Below are 23,787 nucleotides of genomic sequence, written 5' to 3' on the forward strand. Positions count from 1 at the left end.
CAATTTGTCATTTTCGTCCGTCCCATCTTATTCATTTGTCTGAACTCTCCATTTACAATGATCCACGCCCTTCACCATTTTATAACAAAAAAATGAGGCCTTTATTACGCCCTCATACCTCCTGTGTGATATGGAGGCGATAAAAGGAAATAGATGGATGTGGTTTCTTTCACTTTTGAAATAGCGGCCCTCAATTGGAGGCTCATACAGCCGGACTATTAGCTCAATGGTAAATAGAGCGCATGCAACCCCTGATAATTGCGTCGTTATATCTAGGCTGTGTCGGCTCTCAACTACATTGAAAATTCAAGCTGTTAGCTTAGTGGTACGGCACGCTACTATAATATTATCGTTGTATTTGAGTCGTGAAAACTTTTAGCGATAATTGTATTTGGATGCACATTAGCACGACGTACTCCTCTTTTAGAAAAAAATTATTAAAATCTGCATTAGAAAAAAATTATTAAAATCTGCACTCATAAAGTCTGAGCAAACGCTTACAATTATCTTCATGCAAAATGTAAATATTATTCTCTTGAATTTCTTGAGAAATTTTAACCTTATTTGACCTGTGAAAATAATTTGGATTCTACAGAAGCACAATTTTCCGTTCACTTGGCCCAGCCAAAGTCGGCTCAGAATCTCTCTCTCTCTCTCTCTCTCTCCTCTGCTCTCTTCTCTCTTGCTCGCATACAGCCAAAACAGGTAAATATTCGATGAATTCAGCTTCCGCCAGCTACTTGTAATCAATCTCCCTTCGAATGTTTAGGGCTTTAAGAATCTAATCAATTTTGAATGCTTTATCCGATGAAAGTTACAATCTTGAAACTAATTTGGCAATTCCTGCTTGATTATAAGATGAAGCGCGTTAGTTTCTGCAAGAACTGAACTATTACAATGCTTTGTGATGTTCATCGATTGAATAAAATCGTCAATTTGCCCTCGTTAATTTGTTTTTTATGTGCGGGGTGAATAAATTGCTTTTCATGGAGTGGTTTGGGGTCTATGGAGTTGAATTAATTTTGTTCATGCAGTGGTTTGTGTTTGGGTTAGGTTTAGGGCTGATTAATTGTGAGGGTAATAGCTTGAATTTTAGACTCCTATACTAATCAATCTCAGAATTAGCAAATAGAATTATCATTAATGGGGGAAATTGAATATAGTCTGGTATTTCAATTTCACAAAGCACAGTGTTTAAAAAGTTGCTAGGCAGCGAACTAGGCTGCATCTCGATGGGGTTATGCAATGCCGGGCAGGTTCACTCAGTCATTTGGTTAAAGATTAAGCTTCATAATGGAAGTGCTAATAATTTGCATCAAACTAGTATGGCAGTGGATCCCGGTTCTGAAAAAAATGACTTAGTTGAAATTGATCTTTTTGTGTTCTGATTGCAGTTATCATAAACGAAATATACTGAGGGTATAAACAAGGTTTTTTGCTCTGGTCATGGATTCTTTCGCGCATATTCAGGTATGTGTAATCTTGCCATATCATTCAATGTAATTTTGCATCTGTGGCAGTGTTAATGTAAATTTGTGATGGTGTACATGGGAATTTGTACTGTCGGGGTTGGACCGGTTGGTACCTTGTATTATGAGTTTATGACTTATACTGTTGGATGTTGATTAGCATTCAGTATTTCAGTTTGACTAGACTGATGTCGGGGTTGCTTGAAATTTTCGTAACGTGTTAACTTTGAAATTGTGTGAATCCTATTCTTCTTTGTCCTTATTAAGTTGCATTTAAAAGTTAAAACTAAGCAATGCTATTTCGTATAGTGATGAGAAGGCTACATCATTGTTGACCAAATTTGAATAGATAGGGCAATGCTTATGTTAATTTTTTATGCGGACGTAACATATAGTTCTTGAGTTGCTCTTGAGAATTTGTTTGTTTATAGTTTACTAGAGTTCTGCATTTGTTTAGCTAATGCTTCAGTTAAATATTTGGGAGATACAAAAACTTGGTGCAGTATAAAGTTATAAACATAATTATTCTAGTTGTGGTTGTGATATGATCTTGATCTAAGGATTAGGATGGGCATGTGAATTTGCAACAATACTTTTCGTGTTAGGTAAAAAAAGGTGTAGGCTACCTCGGTGTGCAATTACCTGTCCAAGTATGTTTGAAAGGTGCAATCAGGATAACTCTTTACTAATTAACACATAACTTAAATGGATGTTTTCAAAGGCGGAGCACACGAGACTCAACTGGCAATCGCCTCTAGGTGGCTGGGGCGATCTATAACCTTTCAATCCCTAAACCCTATAGCCTTCAAATCTTATTAAATCTGTTTTTCCTAAAATAACTCAAAAAATACAATGAACATTCAAATCTCATAAGATCTTTTCCCTTCGCATCTGATCAGAATACATTCAAATCCTCCAAAAAGTAATGAACATTCAAACTCTTCTTCTCTTATCAAGAAAATTAATTCTTCCTTCTTCAGTTCTGCTCTTCTCATTCGACTCAAATTCTTCCCGCACATCGCAGGAAAAGAAGAACCCACATCTGTTAGTGCGGCCTGATTCATGGGGGCGTGCGTCCTGAACCCTGGATTTGACCTAATCGCTCTGCGCTCATTACTGCTTTAAGTGTATTCAACATGAAGAACATGTTCTTAAATTATGGAAACTACCTGGGATATTTTACCTTAGAGTATAAAATCATAGAACATTCCTTTTCTATGGCCCATGGCCCCAGCCCACAAATATAATTCCATATTTCATATTCTTGCAAGAGGCGAATCGGATCCGTACTCATCAATTTTGTAAACCATCTCCATTTTTATCGCATCTGAGCCTTTCATCTAAAACAATATCTCTTACACCTCTGACGATGTTAAGAAACACTAGAGAACAGATTTATTGAATCATACCACCTAGCCACCGATATTTTGTCTAAAAATAACGAATATGCCAATAGGCTATTACCAATATAAGTATGAAGGTAAAGATCAGTCTTTTTCACTATTATTAATTGGTTCACCCACTAATTACGTTGATCCAGTTTGTGTGCCCAAGCGATCTGGGTAAAATTGATCCTTGAATCAGGATACGGTGGAAAAGCTTCTCGTTAGTGATAAGAGTTTTTCATAAATTATACTAGCTCTTGGTGGAATTGTAGTTTACCAGTAGACATGGATCTCTCAAGTGGAACAAAGGGAATGTGCATTTGTTCTTATGTAGTAATTATTACTATTAGAATCAAGCATACATCAATGCATTTGCTGTATTATTGCTTTATTTCTCAGAAGCTTGTTTATCTGAGTGACCTCACATAATCTTGGCTTGGCAAATTCTCTGTCTCTAGCATAATATAATTACTCCCTTTGACTCCAGTCACTCCACAAGTAAAATATTTTTAGCATCAGATACTTAGATGATCTCACTCGAACTATGGTGGTATTCTAACAACTTTTGCTTTCCAAGTCATTTTGATGTATTGGAAACATGTGTTTCTTCTGATATCTGATGTCTGACAATAGTATCTGGGTAGATATTTTTGGAGTTATGCAGGGAAAGAATCATATATTTTGGAAGCTTGATGTCATATTTCCTGTTCATGAGTTGTGATAATGAATGGATTTTTGGGTGATCTATAACTGAGAGTTTAAATTTGACTATGATGCTGTAATTTCTAATTTTAATACAGTATATTTCATAACATGCTAGACTTTTTAGTCCAACTGTACCAGGCAACCAATTTTTTCTGTTTTGAAGCTAGCTAAAGCTTTTCATATGTTTAAATGTACACTAAATAAATTTTCATTTGATCAATATAACTGATATACTTTCTGGCTTTAGGATGTTTTTCTGGAGTTTCGTGCTGGGAAAATGCTTATGGATGGAACACGTGTGCTCCCTGATTCACGTAAAGGGCTTGTTCGTATTGGGAGGGTAAGAGAAGAAACAACTCATTTTCATCACACCCCGTGATAATTTCTCTAGCCTTTTATATTCTTTCTTCCCAAATTAAAGTACTTTGCCCTCTGCAATAGATTTAGTGAATCTATGGTGCATCTTGATTCTTGAATTTCTATAATTTCAATAATCATCCATGTGTACCTTTTGCAGGGTGAAGAAGGGCTAGTCCATTTCCAGTGGCTCGACAGATCCCTAAACATAGTGGAGGATGTATCCTAGTTCATCTTTCATTGGACCAATTGCCTTATTTATGTTCACTAGTTCCATTTTCAATCTAATATTTAGTTTTGTGTTCCTTAATTAAGTTGGATTTAGGACCAAATTGTTTTTCCTGACGAGGCAGGTTTTGAAAAGGTATGTCTTTCTTTCATTGTTTGGAATATCATACCTGAGGATATCCTTAGTAACTTTTTTTTCCTAATAATATATATCTAATTTTGTCCCTAATTTTTCAGGTTAACCAATCTTCTGGAAGAGTATACATCCTGAAGTTTCTTACAGATGACAGAAAGTTCTTCTTCTGGATGCAGGTTAAATCATGAGTTGGCTTTATATGCACATTCGGGTGCAATATGTTTATAATTCACAAAATTTATTTGCTTTTATCTGTTTCAGGAGCCCAAACCCGAGAATGATACACAGTTATGCAACTCAGTTAATTTCTACCTGAATCAACCTCTAGGTATTTGGACTACAACCTTATTTGATAATTTTCTGTGCCATAAGTAAGGGCCATGGTTTCTATGTTCTTCTTACACCTCTTCCTTTAATGTCAAACAGAGTTAGCTGTCAATGAAGAACCAGATTCTGCGGTCCCTTTACAAACTGCGGAAATGGTTCTTGAAGAAGATATCTCATCCAGGTATATTTAACATTAGAAGCCTGTTTAGTGATAGCTCACATGGATAAGATTCTCCATTCTTCTTATCTAAATTTGAGTCAGACGAATACCTCATGTATCAGTAGGGGCTCGTTGGAGAATCTCTAACTTGGTGCTGCATTTACTTTCACAGGGCTGGAGATTTGGTAGGTCCTAGCATGGGTGCAGAAGCAAGTAGTGATGTAACATCTGCAGGACCTGTAAAGTTGGCAGATCTGCAACGGATACTTAGCAACATAGGATCTTCAGGTATTCTTCGTTAAGTTATAATGAAAAATTGGATCTTCCTTCGGTACATATTACTTCCTCACCGATTAAAACTTATATATACTTGCTTCATGATGTAGATGCACAGGAAGACCCGGATGCAGGTATGATTTTTCTCCACGGTGAAGCAGTATGAGCTGAGAGTATGTCAGAAAGTGGCAGTTTATCGCAATCCATCTGCGAGTTTTGTGTTTGGTTATTATAACCCCCCCTCCCCCTCTCAGCATTATGATGTTCTAATCCTCTGGTTATTTAGGCTTGGGATTAGGTGATATCTTAAGGCCGGAACTCTTATTGCCTCATATTCAAGAGCTATACTTAGATAAAGAATTGATGTCATATTTACCTGAGGTTAGTTTTTACTCTGGCCCTCTCAGCAATCCATTTCATTCTATCTGCGACATTATTAAGAAGTCTCCCTCCGTAGCTACCAGGAACGTGGACTCCAGATGAGTTGCTGGAACTTCTGCAGAGCCATCCATTCCGCCAACAACTAGATTCGTTTACTTATGTAAGGCTCTCTTATCCACTTTTTCTTTCCCAATCACCGTACTGGCTGTGATAATCATCTTACGCCGAATGATAACAAATTGTCTTGAGAATAATATTGTTTGCTACTTTTCAAGTGTGTGTTACATTTCATTTTCTTGTTTTTCTTATTTTAGGTGCTGCGCACGGGACAGGTGGATCTAACCCAGTTTGGTATAGATCCCAGTCAATGTAAGTATAAAAATCTATCACATCTTCATTTATGCTTTTTAGAATATCATTTCACCTGATTAAGGGTGTGTTCTCTTTGGTCGCAAAATTATCATAAAGTTCGGTAAAATTTAAAATCCCTGCCGGGGAAACTTATCCACCATACAGAATATATGCATATGCTTAACATTGTTGTTGCTGCCTAATTTGCCCCTTATTTAGATCTCCTATAAAAAACTTCATTAAATTTTATTTTTGATCTTCCCGCAGACAACTTCACTGTTCCATCTTTTCTCGAGGCCCTTGAAGACTCTGTTGCTAAGAAAAACGAAGCTGAAGGCAGTGGTGACCTGAGGTCTCAGACATGTCAAGGCAGTGACGCGATGGATGAAGGTCATTAGCGCTGGATTAATACTTTGGCTAAAGCTTCTGCTTCTGCTGCTGCTGCTGTTTTTTGTTCGACATCGTTGCTGATTATGTCGATGCTCTGCTCCATTTCTAGCCCAGCTTTGAAGATATTAGTCTCTTCACAAAATGTCAATTCATTTTGATACATTTCAAGATGTTTGCATGCTTCATTGCTTATCTCTCTCTCTCTCTCTCTCTCTCTCTCTATATATATATATATATATATGATTTAACTGAAAGCAGAAACTGGTGACTTAATTAGACTTGTATTGGTGCTAAAACCATTCTGATCATATTATTGGCTTTATAGCTGTGGATGATTTTAAATTACTTCTGATTTTGCTGAATTTCATTGTGCAAGTCGTTGTAGTGTCGTACTCCCGATGTCCCAAGTTAATTAATTCATATTCCTTTTTGGGACGTTGTAGCGTCATCTCAATATTTATACAACTCCGGTGTAAATATAACTTTATTAAGGCACAAAAGGTGCAAAAAATATGTAGTTATGGTCAAACACATGGCAGCAAGAATAGTTTACAAACAATTCAAATGCAGTTCAACGTCTACCTGAGTTTGATCTCTCAAACACCAACTCCTCCGGCGACTGGTCATAAAGGTCGCACTCCTTGGGCGGCTCGCTCTTGCTTCTCCCGTTGCTCTTCGGAGGCTGCACTTCCCTCTCGCTCTCGCTCTTGCCTTTGGGGAAACTCTGTTCCTTGGGCGTCTTCGGAACTTCATATAGCGTTACACCGCCACCTCCGTTGCTCGGAACCATCTCCCCTCTATTCGTTTCTTGAGCCACAAGGGGCTCGAGTATCTCGATCACCTGACTCATCATGGGCCGCCCTTTCGGGTTCTGACTCAGGCACTGATATGCCAGGTTGGCCACCTTCATGAGAATTCGCCCCGAGTATTGCCCCTCGATTCTCGGATCGAGTATTCGCACGAGCTTCTTGCTGTGGTTTAGCAGGGGCCGCGCCCACTCCACGAGGTTGTGCTCTCGGCTCGGCCTGCTCTTGTCCATTGCTCGCCGGCCAATCAGCATCTCCAGCAGAACTACTCCGAAGCCATAAACGTCACTTCTTGCTGTTAAATGTCCTGAACAAGTACACGACAAAGCAACTCGTTAGGGGGGCGTTTACTTTGAGTGATAGATTAGATTGACAATCGATAAAGATCGAGTATTTGAAGGATTACACAATCGACAAGTTCAGAAATGTTCAATCCAGCGAAGCATGTAGTCGATGTAAAACCCTAGAGATGATGTACACATCAACATAGGACACAAAATTAAACAGAAAAAGTACATGACAGAACTGGAAAGATGCACAATGCAGCAATGAGACATTGCTAAGGCCAGAAAATGGAAGCTTTTATGATGAACATTCGCTACTAGGGGGAAAAGCCAACATCCGATAAAGAGCATATAATGCTATAAACATCTTGAACATTAGATATGTTGGGTCGTGATACCGCCGATCTCACACACGCACGAACGAGGAAATAAAGCACGCAAACGATATAACGTGGTTCGGTGATAATCCACCTACGTCCACGGAGAAGATGACCGGAATCTTATTGATGGAACTCTCAATACAAGAACTTCACACACACAATCTATCACTCTAAGCAAACGCTAGCTAGTGCAAGAATTCTCTTCTAATTGTGTGTGTAATCTGTGTTCTGCGTCTCTCACTACTGAGCTCTATCGAGCTATTTATACAAGATGCAATCAAGAAATAAAATCCAACTAACTCTATTTCCCAAAGTTAGTTATAACCGCTGCTCGGCTAAAACCGAACTACCACTCTTGGTTAGCAACCGAACTGCATTTCTCGGCTATCAACCGAACTGCATTTCTCGGCTATCAACCGAACTGCCTTTCTCGGTTATCAACCGAACTGCCTTTCTCGGCTAGCTCAAAGCCGAGCTTTATTTCTTGATCTCTTCTCGGAGCTGCCGAGGCTCCACCACTCGATCACAACCGGACTCAAAGCCGAGCTTCATTTCCGAGCTCAGAAGCCGAGCTCCAGTAGTTTGCATGGACACACTTTCACAAATCTCCACCTTGTCCTTGCAAAACTCCATCAATATCTGGATTCCCTTCTCAATCCTTGTTACAAGCTTCAACACTCCACAATCTCAACCAACTTCAAACAATGTTTGAATTTCGAAGTTGGCAGAGATTTTGTCAACATGTCTGATGCATTTTCTTCGGTAGGAACTTTCACCACATTGATCTTTCCACTTTGAATCTCATCTCTGATGAAGTGTCTCCTCACATCTATATGCTTCGACCTCTCATGGAACATTTGATGTTTTGCTAAACATATAGCCGAGTTGCTGTCACAGTTAATCTTTACTGCTCCCAGCTTCATTCCTAAATCTTCCAAGATTCCTTGCAACCATTTTCCTTCCTTTGCAGCCTCAGTCAGAGAAATATACTCAGCTTCGGTTGTGGACAGTGCAACCACAGACTGCAAATTTGATTTCCAGCTGATTGCTGTGCCATATAGTGTGAAGATGTAACCACTCTGAGACTTTCTGTTGTCTAAGTTAGCCGCATAATCCGAGTCACAGAATCCTTCTAGGACTTCCCTCTCCTCAGACCAAACTCCACCACCAAACTTCAAGCCAACCATGACAGACCCTTTCAGGTATTTCAGAATCCACTTTAGTGCTGCCCAGTGATCCCTACCTGGATCAGCCATATATCTGCTTGCAACGCTTATGGCATGAGCCACATCCGGCCTTGTACATATCATCAAGTACATCACACTTCCCACTATATTTGCATAGGGTATTCTGCTCATCTCTTCTCTATCTTCAGCTGTCTTTGGCATCTGTTCTTTACTGAGTTTGAAGCAGCTAGCCAATGGAGTGGATACTGACTTTTCACTCCTTACCTGGTATTTTTCTACCACCTTTCTGATATAATCAGCCTGAACCAATTTCAGTTCTTTCTTCTTTCTGTTCCTGACAATATCCATACCCAAGATTCTCTTGGCTTCCCCAAGATCTTTCATATCAAATCTCTGCTTCAACTCCTCCTTGACAGACAGCAGCTCACTCTTGCTTGATCCTGCCAGCAGAATATCATCCACATACAGCAGTAGATAGGCCAGTATTAGATTTCCACTTCTCTTGACATACACGCAGCTATCAAAACTGGATCTCTCAAATGCCATCAATTCCATCTGCTCATGAAACTTCTTGTTCCACTGCCGGCTGCTTTGCTTGAGCCCATATAGGCTTTTCTTTAACAAGCAAACTTTCTTTTCTTCTCCCGGCTTCTCAAAACCCTTAGGCTGCATCATATAGATCGTTTCCTCTAGATCTCCATGCAAAAATGCTGTCTTCACATCAAGTTGATGCAGCTCCCAGTTGAAATGAGCAGTCATGGCCAATAAGATCCGAATGGAAGTGTGCTTCACCACTGGAGAGAACACCTCTGTGTAGTCAATACCCTCTACTTGTGTGAATCCTCTAGCAACCAGCCTTGCCTTAAACCGTATGCTTTCAACTTCCCCCACCTCTACTTTCTTCTTAAACAGCCATTTGCAACTGATCAGCTTCTGAGTCCCTGGATCAGTCACCAAAATCCAAGTCCCATTTTTCAGCAAGGACTCTATTTCTTCTTCCATGGCCTTGATCCATTTCTGACTTTCCTTGCAACTCATGGCTTCTTCATAGGTTGAGGGTTCTGAAAACATGAGTACTTCTGCTACACATAGAGCAAAGAAGCTCATGTCATAATCTGAGAATCTGCTAGGTAGGCCTGCATTTCTTCTTGGATTTCTTCTGGCCCCTTGAGCTGCAGCAGCTTGCTGCACTGGTGACTCCTGCTCACCTGTGTTCTGAGTATGTTGAGAGCTAGTTGCTCTACCTTCTTCTTGATTTCCTGTGATCACAACATCCTCATCAGTGTCTGTTCCAGCAGATTCTCCACCAAACTCAAGGTTTTGCATTTCAGAGCTACTGCCACCACCAGAGGGCTTCCCATCATCTTTAAATGGCATCTCCTCTTCATTGAATGTCACATCTCTGCTCACAATGATATTTCTGCCTTCTCTATCCAAATTCCACAATCTGTATCCTTTTACCCCATCTTGGTATCCCAACAACACACATTTCTTTGCCCTTGGCTCCAATTTACTCTGCTTAATGTGTGCATAAGCAGCACACCCAAACACCTTCAAGGCTGAGTAATCACCTAGGCTTCCATACCATCTTTGATCTGGGGTCTCATTGGATATGGCAGATGATGGACACTTATTGATCAGATTAGCTGCAGTAGAGACAGCCTCTGCCCAGAATCTCTTTGGCATTCCAGAGTAGAATAGCATGCACCTCACCCTTTCTAGCAATGTCCTATTCATTCTTTCTGCCAGCCCGTTCTGTTGAGGATTTCTTGGCACGGTCCTATGCCTTCTTATCCCTTTCACCTTACAGAATCTATCAAACTCCGCAGACAGAAACTCCATGCCATTATCAGTCCTTAGATATTTAAGCACTGAGCCCTTTTCATTCTCATATCTAGCATGCCATTCTCTAAATTTTTCAAAAGCTTGGGACTTCTCTCTTAGAATGTAAATCCACACTTTTCTTGAGTAATCATCTATGATGGAGATGAAATACTTACCTCCACCTATGGATTCAGTTTGGGATGGCCCCCACAAGTCACTGTGGGCATACACAAATGGGGCTGATGAAGTGTGTTTCCCACCAGAAAATGGCAGTTTCTTTGCCTTTCCTAGAATGCAAGATTCACATTTCTTTAGGCTGTCTGATGCACTTAACTTCATCACTCCTTGTTTAGCCAGCTCTCTTATGCCTTTCTCACCCACATGTCCAAGCCTGGCATGCCATAGATGCAGGTCTTCTGTCTGGGCAAGATTCACAGCATCAACCACGGTTTCACCCAGCAAATAGTATAGGCTGTTCTTTCTCTGGGCCTCCATCACAATTCTGGTGCCTTTTGTTACTGTGAGGATCCCATCACCAGAGTTGAATCTGCACCCTTTTGACTCTAGCATTCCAAGAGATATTAAATTTCTCTTGATTTGAGGAATGAATCTGACTTCTGTGAGAGTCTTCATACTCCCATCCTTCATCCTCAATCTGATGTTCCCAATGCCCTTTACATTGCACACTTGATCATTTCCTAGCATCACTGATCCTTCCCAAGCTGATAATTCTTGGAACCAAGATTTGTGTGAGCAAATGTGGAAGGAGCACCCTGAATCCATGATCCAGCATTCTTCAATCTTGGCCCCTGAGTGGATATTCAAAGCTTCATTATCTTCAACATCCTGAGCCAGATCAGCAGTCTCTATGTTCCCAGCCTTTTCTTGCTCTTGTTTCCTCTTCCAAGCAAAACAATGCTTCTTTAAATGGCCCGGTTTCTTACAGTAGTGACAGCTTCTCTTCTCCTTCCATACTCCACCTTCTTCCTTCTTCTGGAACTTCTTCTTGGAACCCCTTTTATTCTGATTATTTTTCACATGCAGACTCTCAGCTACTGGATCAGTTTGTTTGTTATTAGCCTTCTGCGATTCCTTCATCTTCAATGCAGAATGAATCTCTTCATAGGTGACCTTGGTTTCTCTTCCAAGAAGCACTGCATCCTTGAAGTGCTCATAACTTTTAGGCAGGGAATTGAGCAACATCAATGCCTTATCCTCATCTTTAATGACCTCATCGATATTCTCAAGATCATCTATGCATTTCCCAAACTCCTCGAGCTGTTCAGAAATGCTCTTCCCATCTGAAAACTTGAAAGCAAGAAGCCTTTGCTTCAAATGTAACCGGTTCGCCAGAGACTTGGTCATGTATAATGACTCAAGTTTCCCCCATACTCCTGCAGCCGTCTCCTCCTTGGAAACTTCCCTTAGCACCCTGTCCGTGAGGTTCAAGATCAGGGTGCTATAAGCCTTATACTGCATATCTTGAAGCCTTTGCTTCTCCTTTTCATCAGTATCAGGTTTGCCTTCTTTAGCGTCACCTTCATTCTTCAAGATATCCCATAGGCCTTGCTGCATCAAGATGGCCTTCATCTTCAGTCTCCACAGCCCAAAATCGTTTCTCCCGGTGAACTTTTCCACCTCGAACTTGGCTGTAGACATTTCTCAAAACGAGCGGTGGGCAATCGCCAAGATCAGCTTATACAACGGAACCTCTAGACACGAACTCACCCAGAAACCAATCAATCGGCAAATCGTGGAAGTCTTCCCACAGACGGCGCCACTTGTTGGGTCGTGATACCGCCGATCTCACACACGCACGAACGAGGAAATAAAGCACGCAAACGATATAACGTGGTTCGGTGATAATCCACCTACGTCCACGGAGAAGATGACCGGAATCTTATTGATGGAACTCTCAATACAAGAACTTCACACACACAATCTATCACTCTAAGCAAACGCTAGCTAGTGCAAGAATTCTCTTCTAATTGTGTGTGTAATCTGTGTTCTGCGTCTCTCACTACTGAGCTCTATCGAGCTATTTATACAAGATGCAATCAAGAAATAAAATCCAACTAACTCTATTTCCCAAAGTTAGTTATAACCGCTGCTCGGCTAAAACCGAACTACCACTCTTGGTTAGCAACCGAACTGCATTTCTCGGCTATCAACCGAACTGCATTTCTCGGCTATCAACCGAACTGCCTTTCTCGGTTATCAACCGAACTGCCTTTCTCGGCTAGCTCAAAGCCGAGCTTTATTTCTTGATCTCTTCTCGGAGCTGCCGAGGCTCCACCACTCGATCACAACCGGACTCAAAGCCGAGCTTCATTTCCGAGCTCAGAAGCCGAGCTCCAGTAGTTTGCATGGACACACTTTCACAAGATACAGTAAAAGTCTGCTATTGTTGGACTCACCAGTCATGACATACTCGGGAGCAGCATAACCATACGTGCCCATAACTCGTGTTGACACGTGTGTTTGATCACCAGTGGGGCCGACCCTAGCCAGTCCGAAGTCAGAAAGCTTTGCATTGAAATCCTGCAGATTGTTTTCTTCACCTTAGCAATGAAGTTTAGTGTAAACTATAAAAAATAGAAACAAAACTGCATAACCGAAGGAGATTCACATTGTTGCTTTTCAGTTGAATCAAGCATGATTTTTATCAAGTCCAGAAATTTTGGAAAAAATCATTCATTATCTGCAGATTTCAACGTCAGACTGTGACTGACCAGATCAAGCAAAATGTTCGAAGTCTTGAAATCCCTGTAGATAATTGGCTTCTCCACTCCATGAAGAAATGCAAGCCCCTTTGCAGCATCCAAAGCGATCTTCAACCTTTGTTGCCACGTTAAAGTGGCGCGAACTCCTTCAAGATGCAGATGGATCAGAAAGCTATTCACTGGCTAATATGACATTACTCGTCACAAGAAGCTCAGCTAAAGCAAATGATAGGATGCATAGAGAAGTTCGATTTTTGGCTACTCACTTAAGAAAAGGTGTTTCTCCAAGCTCCCAGACGCCATATATTCGTAGACCAACAGCCTATGGTCACCCTCGCAGCAGTAGCCAATTAATTTCACCAGGTTAGGGTGTCGCAGTTGCCCTAGATAATTAACTTCCGCCTGCAAGTGAAACTTCATCGTGAGACGTCTCTGAGTTTGAAGACCATAATTCCAGCAGATGGTAAATAAAAGAATGAGCTCAATGAAATAGGAGAGACTAAATGAATAAATTTAGTCGTCTATTGCTCTAGAGTGAAACTCCATGTCGACTAGTGAAACTAAACTATTGTGTAAAACTTCTACCAGTTTTTAAGTTGCAATCAAGTGACATGAAATTACCAGCCATTCTCTGTCCCCTTGTAGACCTTCGGGATCAAGCTCTTTAATGGCAACTTGGGTCACCTTATAGCCCGGACGCAAGTTTTCATCCACGACACCTTTATAGACAATGCCAAAGCCACCCTCACCGAGCACTTGGTCTGGCCGGAAGTGCTTGGTTGCCAACTTCATTTCCTCATATGTGAAGATGTCAAGATCACCATTCCCCGGATTTTGTCGTAGATCCTTGACATTTTTGGGGATTATCACAAAACCATTCGAACCAACAGAGCCCCCTTTAGAATGAGCAGTATCTGTATGAGCATCTTAGAATGTTAACAAACAAAATGAAGCGTATTCAATGGAAACTATACTTGTCCATGAATCATGATGCATCTGATTCAAAGTCATGGATAATTATGGTTTTTGGAAAGAGAGAGCACAATTTTTTCACGAGAGAGATTGACTCTATCAACTCGTAAGGTTTACTTTTCAACATTTCTATGTTTCATATCATCACTCATCAGTTTCAGATAACAAACCAAACAAACATAAGATTCAATTGCACACTTTGCTGGCCACTAGGCACGATGCTATCGACTCAAACTAACTGAAATGCAGAGCGAATCATACAAAAATTATTTAAATTCTGATCTCTCCAAGAGAAATGAATCATCTCTATATGTAAGCCTCGGAATCAGAATCATCGATTCAAGCTAACTGAGATGCAAAGCAAATCATACACACTAGTATTATTTAAATTCTCTCACTTTCTCCCTACAAGAAAAAGGAAGGATTTTTATTTGGAAACCAAGGTATCTTTGATTCAAGCTAACTGAATTGCAAATCAAATCATACACAGATTATTTAAATTCTCTCGCTTTACCCTTCAACGAAAAAGGAAGCATTTCTATACGGAAACCTCGGATTATTTAATTTAAACCAACTGAAATGCAAAGCAAATCATGCACAAATTATTCAAATTCTCTCTCTTAGAGAAAGGAAGGATTTCAATAAGGAACCCTCAACATCTATGATTCAAACTAACTAAATGCAAAGCAAACCATACACAAACTATTCAAATTCTCTCTCACCCCCCAAGAACAATGAAGCCTTTCTATATGCAAAACCTCGGAATCTATGATTCAAACTAACTAAAATGCTAAAAAATCATACACAAACTATTTAAATTCTCTTCCCCTCCTCCCCTTCACGAGGAAAAAAGAAGCATTTCTATATAGAAACCTCGAATCTTCGATTCAAACTAGCTAAAATGCAATGCAAATCTATTTAATTCTCTTTCCCCCTTTCGCGAAGAACAACAAATAATTTCTATACAGAAACCTCGGATCCTTAGACTCAAACTATCCAAAACGCAAAGCGAATCATACACAAACTAATCAAATTCTCCCTCTTTCTCTTTCACCAAGAAGCATCTCTGTACACGGAAACCTCGGAATCTTCATTTCAAACCAACTAAAATGCAAAGCAAATCATACACAAACTATTCAAATTCCCAATCCCTCCCAAAAAAAGGAAGCATTTCTACACATGACAAGATATAAACAACTAAAAACAAGCAAGAAAACCGAAGTAAGAGAAATTCAAGAAACCTGTTCTGTTACTTGAAAGCTTGCTCTCCGATTGTGGGTGCTCATCGCCTTCAACGCTGAAACAAGAACCCATTTTTCCTCAAACTAACAACACAAGATTCACATTTTCAGCTCCCACCATTTTGCAAAACTGGATTCAACGCAAAGATTGAATCTTTCTCCCCTCCTCTATATCTGTGGCGATCTCAACCCAAAAAAAAGGAATTTTTTTTAGAAAAAACCCAAGTGGGTCGGCGGCAAAATGAATCTACCAATCAGGTAAGGAAGGGGGCGGTGAAAAAAATGAAACTAGCAGTTGTGAATTTACTGGTTGTTTTACTAGTGGGGGATGGTTTTTGAAAGTAACGAGCTTTTGTTTTCGGGAATTCACAATGCATCACTCAATAAATAATTGCTTGAAGAATTTTGTACTATCAAACAAGATTGCCTTTGGCCATACTAAGTCTACCAAAGATTATTGTTTTCTAGCATGATGCCAGATTGGAGCTTTGACCTATAAAAAGTAAAAGTAACTTTGTCCCTTAAATTTTATTGTATTTTTTCTCACTTACAAAATTTGTCACATTTTATCTTTTACTCTTTTTTTTATATTTTTTTTATAGTGGACCTCATATTTCACTAGTTCATTCCAACACACATTTTATTATAAAATTAATACTGCATAAAAAAGTGGGATCCACTCTCCATTAACTTTTTTCAACTCACTTTCTATACATTTCTTAAAACTCATGTCCGGTCAAAATATGATAAAATTTAAGGGACGGAGGGACCGAGTATGATATTTTGGTACCTAGAGAAGTTTTGGTGCCCATGTGGAGTACATTATATATTGTGAATGTTTTTCAATCAAATCGATGTTGCTTATAAATAAACACGTAGATGACCTCCGTTGAACTCATACACGGTGACCTCCACGTATGATTTTACGATTGCATATAATTGCAAACAAATTTAAACTTCAATACTTTCTTTTTTATTTTTAAAATTTGGAGATGAACTAAAAATCAAATTTCATTAATGTTTCAATCAATTTTGCCCTTGGTTTTATAAGTCAAAGTTGCAACCTCAGCTTCATGCTCTAACTAGTCATCTCATTTCAATCATCAAATTGATATAGACAAATATGATTGTTCAGTTGTTCAAAACTCGATCAAGATAGGATTTAACAAACTAACCGTAGGCAAAAAAAGAAGAAATTATATCGTTTAATTTGCAAATTGTGTAACCCTTCTCATCTCATAGAGCTCTTTGTTCATCTTTATATCATGCCAATTTGTCTGAAAAATCCTGAGAAGGTATGTGATTCAATCAATTTAAGACAGAGGGAGTAACAGATATAATCACATTATAAACTTTTCAAAATTCATAGCAAAAGCATCTAAGTATTAAGGTGATTTATGAAAAAAAACAAATTTTAAAGTAGTAGTGTTCCATATGAAATATAACACTCAACTTTAGTGTAAAGAGGCTAAAATAATTAAAGAAGGTTGTGTTCGTATTTATCGGACTACGGCAAATCATTAAGACAGTATACAATTTTATTTTTGTGAATTGTTCTTAAATCCACTATGGTGCCCACATAAGAACACGCTAGTGAAACGAGTGGTGGGCCACGATGGTGCTTATAATAAGACACGACAATGGCCCGTGATTGTGCCCGCCATGGGGCACAAACAATCTCTCACCAATTTTAATAAAGACTATTCATCGTGCTATAGGTTACGCTTATGCTTATATTGTCTTTTTCCATTCAAACTAAAGTTTTTGTTATTTAGGGATCATAGTCCATAAAATCACACACCTTGCATCGAAATTTGATATTTTCTACGAATTTAAAATTTAGTTGCTAATATTATGAACTTATGCTTTATACTATCAAATTTTGCGTGAGTTCAATTTCATCCTTAGTTTGACGTGGTATGTCAGATTTTGTTGATGGATAAATTGGTCAATATAAGTACCATCGTCACATTTATAAGGTGTAAACGACATCGTTTTGTGCGTAATTTAAGTTTAAAATTTTCTCTCAAATTTTGTCGGAATTTCTAGTTGTGGAAAATTCACCACATTACTTAATTTCATGAATTTTGCATCCAAATTTAAGTTCATTAAGAAATACTATCAAATTTTGGTTGGTTTATGATTCTTTTGGTTTATGATTCTTTTTATTATCTCTTGTTTGCCACAAAATATAGGAAATTGTTATTTTTGCACACATGTAATTGAAAAATTTTCAATTTATAAAACTAAATTCGCAGAAACCAAATAACAAGAGTAGTGAGTACGAAGAAGAACCACTGTCCAAGCCATCTGCCGTCTCTTTTGGTGCGTCATTCATCAATTGCTCTACCTCTCTTAGCTTTCGATGTTCGCTGTTTATTTATATATTGTTCTTGCGTCGATTTTATTGCTAGTATTCTGAAATCTGTCGCAGTTAATTCTATGAAATTAGAGTTTTTATTTTATTCTCTCAAATGTAAATCGAAATTCCAATCTTTGTCAATAAAAAGCTAATTTGTAAATACTCTTGCACAATGACTAGGTTGAAGTTGTAGATATGCGAAATTATACATTTTTTGATAGCTATTTGTGATATTCAGTAATAATTATACAAACTTATGGCTAATTGATTAACTTGAAGTATTCAATTATTTGAAGCTTATTCAGAGGATTGAGCAGAATCAGCAAGCAGGAAAAGAATGGCAGATGAAGCAGTCAGAAGTGTAAGCAATTAAACCCTAACTTTTTTGGCAAAAGATGTTTACTTGTGTTAATGTTGCTTTGGATTTAGGCATTTATGGAAATTCAAGGTCGGATGATTGAGACTACTGGGAAGTTGAAGCAGGTTAGTTCATGAGTGATTTTAATTGATTTTCTTTGGAATAAAGAAAAAATGCTATAAATTTGTTCTCTTTCTGGAATTTTTTATTCAGGTCCAAAATCAGATGCGAAATAAAGAAACGGAAAAGAAGAGGGCTTACTTGACTTTGGAGGAACTTAAGCTGCTATCGGATGATACAAATACATACAAATCTATCGGCAGAACGTTAGTTTTTTAAATGAACGTTATGTTATTTGCAGTTTGGTTAATATATGCCATCATATGTTATGTAGTTGTAACATTGTGTGGCTCTGAATATGATTGCAAGTAACACTTAAAAAATGGGCAGGTTTGTGTTGGAGCCAAAATCAGCTTTGATGGAAGAACAAGAAGGAAAGCTTAAGGATAGTGAGGCTGCTATTTCCTCTTTGCAGGTATGATTAAACTTGTGACTTTGGACATGTGGAATTTTAGCTTTTGGGAGTTGCGATGATTTGTATTTCAAGCTAGATAGCTGCTGTGTTATTATTGATATTATTCTTCAAGTATGATACTAGTTGCACATGTGGATATTGAGTAAGATCACCCTAACCCAGTAGAGGTCTGTAGTGTTTGATTTATTATTGATGCAGTCTAGTTGCTTTGTGATAAGTTATTCTGAACCTAGAAGTGTCAAATTGATTACTGGAGGTCAAACTAATACATGTTGATTCTATCCATGTTCGCTTTATATATAGTGGGTCGCATATGGGACATTTGAGTAAATGATGTGAATGCAAAGAATCTACCTTCACCACTTGAAAGTGATATGATTCATGTTGCAATGCTTGAAATGGGTTTAAGATTCCACAATATTCTAAATGGCATAGATATTGCTAGGGGAAGGGGGTGAAGGTTATTGTTAGGTATTAATGTCTGCAAAAAGAAGAAGGTTGAAAGCTTTTGCTGGATAATCATATCTTGGAAAAAGGGTGAAAAGCTTTTGCTAAAGCTATAAGATAGCAAGGAAATTGAGTTGCAATTGGTTTCAAGTCTTGTGACCTCATCTGCTAATTGTTCAATTTGTAGCAAGAAGTGTTACTCTGGTTCATAAATTATACTCCCTCCGTCCCAGACTAAGTGATGTATTTTCCTTTTTTAGATGTCCCATAGAGTGGGACGGAGGGAGTATCACATAGTACCACATTTTATGCAAGGTTAGCGAGAGTAACTGAAACTAAGATTTAACAGCTGCTTTCATATGGAAAATTCCAAGTTGTAGTTCGTTATGAATAAATGTAACAAATGTCTGATTTTAGTTTTCAAAGATTAGTACTAATGCTGAAGAATCATAGTCCATTTCAAATTAGTTGGAGATGCAACTTCTACAAATATTTGGCTAGTAAATGCCACTGTAAATATAAATATGCCAAGTGTTTATGTTTTAGGACATGCGTTTCTTTATCACTATTATGCCTATAAATTCAGGATGTTTAGGATTTATTTTTGTCCAGATATTGTAATTAATAATATACTAGAAAGAATTTCAAAGAATTTAAAGACTATGTAAAAAAGGAAATAATATATTAGTTGGAAAAATTGTATTTTGTGAAGCAAGTTGGAAACAGTGGGAAGATAATCTACAATAAGGTATACTACTATATATATTTCATATGTTATTCTCACATTATGGTATTTACTGTCCAAGGAAAAACATAAAACTATTATAGACTGGAAATTGTTGGGTGGTAAAAGAGAACTAAGTTATTTTTGTCTAAGAAAAAAAAATTCTGGATGTCAAACCACTTGTGGAATTTATCGTCTCCATTAACTTAGCATTCTTTGGCCTAGTGGAGGGAACAGATGAGGATGGGTTGGTCTCAGGGTTGGAGAATTCCAGCATTGATTAGCAGCAGTGCAGTCTTTGACTGAAATCCTTTTCTTCGCTGAAGTGGGCAATTGGATTTTTTGACCTCGCTTCTCCAAATTTTGAGACTACCGAAGCTTCTGTAACCTGCACTGTGGTGGTAGTGGTGTCTGTGCCTCTGCTTCTCCACACTAGGTTAACGAGGAATTTAGTACTCTGCCACGACCGCATAAGGCTCTGTAATAGGAGTGGGTTTAAGTTTTCTCTCATGAAGGGACTCGTAACAGGCTATGTGACGCTGAATCTAAGGAGATCAAGACGAAAATAACCACTGCAGAAGTCCTTCCATATTCTAATTAGCAAACACGATTAGCTCATCGAGTATAAATTGGTTCTAAACTGTGTTGGGACTTGGAAGAGGAAACTGAGAATAGTACTAATATGTTATGAAATATGAAAGCTGTATACTGCATGATGTACGAGGCGATCTTATCATATGCGTTTGAAAGCTTGTTTTTCTCATGTTATGCTTAATAAACACCATGAGAATCCATGTCTCTTCATATGATCTGTGAAAACTCTTCTCCTAGACTTAGTAAAGAATCTAATACACCACTGTTCTCATTTGACAGACCTCGAAGGAGTACTTAGAAAAGCAGATGGCTGAGATCGAGACGAACCTAAGGGAGCTTCTGCAACAAGATCCTGCTCTTGCTCGTCAGATAATGTCTATGTCCATGTAATGATGCAAGTCTGGCTTGCTCGAATTCTTAAGCCTTGTAGCAGATTTTCGACTTCGCTAAGCAGTAATCTTGACCATAACTATATTTTTTCGCCACTCTTGTTTACTCCCCTTGGCGCGTGGGCGTTGTAATAATGTCCAGCTCCTGGTATACTTACATTTGGGGAATAGATTGCAAAGCTACGTTGTCTTTTTATTTGCTGAAGAATTGCTGTCATCATCATTTTCATTTTGTTGGTGAATTTCTATTTTCATTTTATTTGAACACAGGGAAGGTTCAGTGCCACCACGACTCCAATTTTCAGCTGCTACATTAGCATTTTAAATTTCACCCATAAAACCAACAATCCTACCATAAAATATTTTTTCACTTTTTTCAGTTCATCATTTTTTAATTATATTCCAATTTTATAAATTTATTTGAATTTTAATATTTATGATTCCAAAATTGAAAACTACTTTAGTGAATACTAATTTTGATTATTAATTTTAGACACTACAAGTTTTGAGAACCAAACAAATTTAATCCAAAAAAATTGTCCATGGATTTTACTTTGTAATGGTACAAACTATCGATTTTAAGCTTTTCGAAGTTAAATTACTAAATTCCATACTAATTTTAATCGTAGACATTATATAAATTAAAAAAATTATCTTCAATTCACCAATAAAAAGATGAAGAAAAAGGAAAATGAAAGGAATAATCTAAAGAAAAGGAAAAAGACATGGAAAAATGGTGCGACCACAACGTCCTCTCCGATAACCCATCCGATCACCCGCTCATCGCCACACCTTCTGCCCCTTTCGCGGCCGTCCCCGCCCTGAAAAAAAAATTATTGACTATAAATTATATTTAGAAGGAAGTCGTCCATATGCTCTAATTCCATGTTTTTTTGGCTGAGAAATTTTGTAAGAACTTAAAATTCTTGTCATTAATTTTGAATACGTCTAGTAATTCTATGGTAAACTTTTCCTTAGGTTATAACAGAATTACAAAAATTTACTCAATTCTTCAGAAAGTTAGTATGGATTGCTATAAGAAAACTATTTTTGCTGATGAGAATGTTATTTGAAATTCTTCAGAAATTCTCTTTCCAAATAACTCAAATCAATTAAACAGATATGTTAATGATGCGAGACAATTTTGGCACCCCATAGGCTATAAATGATGCGACACACATTTAGGTATAAGATTTGAATTTTTTTAGTGCTATCTAGCCACACTTATTAAATAGATCAGATTAATATATGTTGTTTGTTATATATATATAGTTGAACATTATCATTGGTTTGGAGAAATTGGTCCACTTAATATCCACATATATATATTTATTTAAAACAATTACGAGCTGAATTTCATTAATTTATTTCATTAGTGGAATTCAAATGATAGAATAGCTTTGTGAATATCATATTTCTCTTCTTAACCTAAAAATAAAACTGATATTTATAGTAAAATAGTACTATTAAATATTTGTATCATTAGAAGGAAGCTAAAACATTACTATAAAACAATAATATTTTTTTGTATACTTTTTGCATCCAAAATGATCATAGATAACAATTACAAATAGTTTTTTATATGTTAAAAAATATACTTATTAATAGCTTGATTTATCTTCCCAACACACTGAAATTCTACGCATAATATGGACAAATTAATTTATATTTAAATAATAAATTTAATACATATTATATATTAATATCTTCTGTTATTAATAAATTCTCTTTCTTGACTCCCTTTTTATGTGATTTTTCGAAAGAAATACGAACTGACGGGGATACCAACTTTTATATATTTAATTTATTTGGACCCTAACAATAACCTACCTTTTCATGCAATCGTACCATAATAAAATTCTTGATTTATATATAATTTTGATACATGTCATAATATAAATTGGGCAGCCAACATAGAAAAAGCTGTGATCCAAGTGAGAATTATGATGGTGGGTTCACATCCACCTATATTGTGAGTCATATTTGACACTATTTTCAAATAGATATTAATGATGGTCGTCTCTGTCTATATTCAACACGAAATGGACATTGTGACAATTGACTGTAATTCTTATCGGTCATGTTTGGCCGCCTCCGTTATAAATAAATTATTAATCAAGAAAGTATATAATTTAAAATAATAATAGTAACAAATAAGATATGTTGAAAATTAATAAATCTCAATTTAATTTAACTGGGATCGATGAATCATGATTGATGTATATTCTTATACAAAGAATTATGTTAGTACTACATTATAAATCAATCATATGCATCATCTACTGACCTACTACATGTTTAACTATAATGTAGAAAGAGTTGAACAAATATACACACAGATTATCATAGAAATTAAAAAATGTCTTTGCTTATTAAGAATTCGAACCTTGATACTGCATTCATCCAACAAATGTATCCATGGATAGTAAATCTTCGTGATTGAAAAAATTAGGTTAGGTGTCTATTGGCAATTTGGCATAATACTTGGTATATATTCTCATTTGAACTATACCCGATTTATACACATTTAATCTATTATAATAAGACATGAAATAAACATTAACCAATTTTGAACAAAAAGTGGCATGCTTATGAAAGCCATAGTGTTTGAAAGTCTTTAGCCATCAAAGTAGAATAAATTTAACTGAAATACGACCTACCACACTTGACTTCCTAAAGTAAAGTCAGCTGCTCTATTTTTTCCTATTTTATTTTGTCCTTTTCCATTATTTGAAACTAATAATTCTTGTAAATGCCATTTTGTTCACATGGTGATAAGGAAAACTCAAACAGAAG

The 23,787-nt window shown here is 37.4% G+C and overlaps 3 protein-coding genes across 4 annotated transcripts; 2 read left to right on the plus strand and 1 right to left on the minus strand.

Annotated features, from left to right (window-relative positions):
* Positions 1-549: 549 nt before the first annotated feature.
* On the plus strand, positions 550-6,527 carry LOC121783950 (26S proteasome regulatory subunit RPN13-like). Its single transcript, XM_042182136.1, has 14 exons — positions 550-705; positions 1,395-1,470; positions 3,807-3,899; positions 4,077-4,136; positions 4,242-4,280; positions 4,382-4,456; positions 4,542-4,608; positions 4,707-4,788; positions 4,940-5,055; positions 5,154-5,177; positions 5,330-5,424; positions 5,501-5,584; positions 5,739-5,793; positions 6,043-6,527. Exons 2-14 carry the CDS (start codon positions 1,447-1,449, stop codon positions 6,171-6,173), a joined length of 945 nt encoding a protein of 314 aa, XP_042038070.1. The 5' UTR covers positions 550-705; positions 1,395-1,446; the 3' UTR covers positions 6,174-6,527.
* A 94-nt stretch (positions 6,528-6,621) lies between these two features.
* Positions 6,622-15,965, minus strand: LOC121783949 (probable serine/threonine-protein kinase PBL17). Its single transcript, XM_042182135.1, has 6 exons — positions 15,583-15,965; positions 13,991-14,283; positions 13,636-13,771; positions 13,379-13,515; positions 13,064-13,187; positions 6,622-7,278 (listed from the first exon to the last, which is right to left on the minus strand). The coding sequence occupies exons 1-6, from the start codon at positions 15,653-15,655 to the stop codon at positions 6,737-6,739; spliced, it is 1,305 nt and encodes a 434-aa protein (XP_042038069.1). The 5' UTR covers positions 15,656-15,965; the 3' UTR covers positions 6,622-6,736.
* A 1,795-nt stretch (positions 15,966-17,760) lies between these two features.
* On the plus strand, positions 17,761-21,277 carry LOC121783272 (prefoldin subunit 1-like). 2 transcript variants are annotated; one of them, XM_042181299.1, is made up of 6 exons: positions 17,761-17,907; positions 18,241-18,305; positions 18,374-18,427; positions 18,516-18,628; positions 18,753-18,837; positions 20,882-21,277. In XM_042181299.1, exons 2-6 carry the CDS (start codon positions 18,282-18,284, stop codon positions 20,990-20,992), a joined length of 387 nt encoding a protein of 128 aa, XP_042037233.1. In that variant the 5' UTR covers positions 17,761-17,907; positions 18,241-18,281; the 3' UTR covers positions 20,993-21,277. The 2 variants fall into 2 exon arrangements, with proteins under 2 accessions (XP_042037233.1, XP_042037234.1); XM_042181300.1 differs by having other exon boundaries at positions 17,815-17,907; positions 18,250-18,305.
* The last annotated feature ends 2,510 nt before the right edge of the window (positions 21,278-23,787 follow it).

The sequence above is a fragment of the Salvia splendens genome, chromosome 21 (genome assembly GCF_004379255.2).
Source record: "Salvia splendens isolate huo1 chromosome 21, SspV2, whole genome shotgun sequence".
NCBI lineage: Eukaryota > Viridiplantae > Streptophyta > Magnoliopsida > Lamiales > Lamiaceae > Salvia > Salvia splendens.